The 1,960-nt window shown below is 48.6% G+C and overlaps 1 protein-coding gene across 1 annotated transcript; it reads left to right on the top strand.

Annotated features, from left to right (window-relative positions):
- Window positions 1-124: 124 nt before the first annotated feature.
- On the top strand, window positions 125-1,584 carry PPTG_19031 (hypothetical protein; the record flags this gene model as incomplete). The annotated part of the gene is made up of 2 exons (XM_008917439.1): window positions 125-212; window positions 314-1,584. 2 exons carry the CDS (start codon window positions 125-127, stop codon window positions 1,582-1,584), a joined length of 1,359 nt encoding a protein of 452 aa, XP_008915687.1.
- Window positions 1,585-1,960: the final 376 nt, after the last annotated feature.

Genomic DNA, 1,960 nt, shown 5'->3' with positions numbered 1-1,960 from the left:
ACCGCAAACCTTAAGGTGGAGGTGGAAACCCACACGAAAACAGTCAAGAATTATCCCAGGGGTGAAACTAGGAAGCGCTCGCTGCGTTGTGTGGGATGGAAGGCGACGGGTGACTGCAGGCCAAATGGGCCACGACTTCCAAACCACGATCATTCGTGTTCGACGAGAGTGCTGGCAGGGGTGTCTGGATACTGTGAAGTGGAAGATACAGAGTCAGGCGAGAAGTTCCGAGTTGGACGAAGATTTTGCAACAGTATCAAACCAGAAGCGGTGTTCAGATGCTCAGATGCAACGAATTTCGCCAATTTTCCAGCTTTAGCAAATGAAGCACTGAATAAAGCACTGCAACCAGGTTTTACATTGCCCAATGTGGGTGAAAGTACGTCAGACCCACGAGATGGCATCGTCATGGTGATTTATCCCAAACTGATGGCCAGTGCGTTCGCTGCGATCCGCGTATTGCGTGACTTGGGATGCAAATTGCCAATGGAGATTTGGTTCGTGCCTCGAGAGATGAGGAGCCATCCAGCTGATATGAAGATATTTCACGAGCTAGCAGCGGATGATATGTTGAGTATTTCCTTCCGTGAGGTGACAGACTTCGCTGCTACGGGATTCCGAGTCAAGGTGTTCTCAATTTACCATAGTCACTTTGATCGTGTGCTGTTCCTGGACGCCGACAATGTACCAGTGCGTGACCCAACTTTTCTGTTTGAGCTACAGGAATTTCAGGAAACTGGTGCAGTCTTTTGGCCCGACTTCTGGCATCCAACGAACTCGATTTTCAACATTCACAGTCAGTCTTTGATCTGGGAGCTACTCGATATCCCGTTTGCCAACATGTTCGAGCAAGAGAGTGGTCAATTGCTGGTGGACAGGCGGAGACACGGCTCTAGACTGGAGCTTGTGCGGCATTATGCCTTCCAGCGCTCCGACATCTTTGACCGGATGAAACTCGTGCATGGTGATAAGGATCTGTTTCGTCTTGCCTGGCTCAAGCAACTCACACCGTTCCACATGATCCGACATCCTCCAGCAATGGCAGGAAAAGTTGTCAATGGTAGTTTTTGTGGCATGACGATGGTGCAGCACGACACAGAGGGCAACGTGCTGTTTCTTCATCGTAATTCAAACAAATTGACTGGCGTAACCCGCAACGGCGACAGTGCTAACATGGCCGAAGCTGTTCGGCGTGTCACGGCAAAGCTGGCGAGTAAGAATCCTTTAGGACGCCAAACACCCAAATTTAACGAGGTTCAGGACGAGTTGAAATTAATTGAAGCCACTCTGGAGAAGACCCAAGAAGCAGAAGAGTCTGATGGATTTCCCGACCCAGTCATTTGGACTCATCTGCTCTCCTTCAAGAATACGTCCCGCCGCGCAAAATACGTCATTGAGACGTATAATTCGATTTCTGGGTTCTCAAAAGACCAGAACTGCTACGGGCAACACGAGTTGGGGGGAAATGCAGACTTTTACATGCAGAAGTTTGAAGATTTGAGTTTTTCGGGTCTGGAGACGGATCTGCGTCGATATGCGATGGAAGCTGCAGATCGTCGACAGCAAATACTTAAGAATCCATGATGAAGTCGATTGCACAGAATGCCAAGAAGGTGTGAGTAACGTGTAAATCGATGCAAGGGTCCTATCGACAATAACATATTTTATTCATAGATTGCATTGGAAACTCTTCGTGAAACTCCTACCTCGACATGATGGTGCATTGTAGGGAAACACCTTACCTTACACTTACAGTCATTGCCCCTTGCTTCTTAATCCGGAATGACGATACAACGAACTGTACAAGACGTTCGCCGAGGCTCTCTACCTTTACGGATTCGGCGATGGTTAACTCGTGTGATCGTCCTCAGTATCGTAATGTATGGGTCTGTGCTTTTCTCCCTTTTAACTATGCAGCTGCAGCGCCCACACGACCAGTCCAGTATCATTCGCCACGGAT

The sequence above is a fragment of the Phytophthora parasitica genome (assembly GCF_000247585.1).
Source record: "Phytophthora parasitica INRA-310 unplaced genomic scaffold supercont2.102, whole genome shotgun sequence".
NCBI lineage: Eukaryota > Oomycota > Peronosporomycetes > Peronosporales > Peronosporaceae > Phytophthora > Phytophthora nicotianae.
The sequence above is the reverse complement of the archived record's forward strand: the minus strand, read 5'-3'. Positions and strand labels throughout refer to the sequence as shown.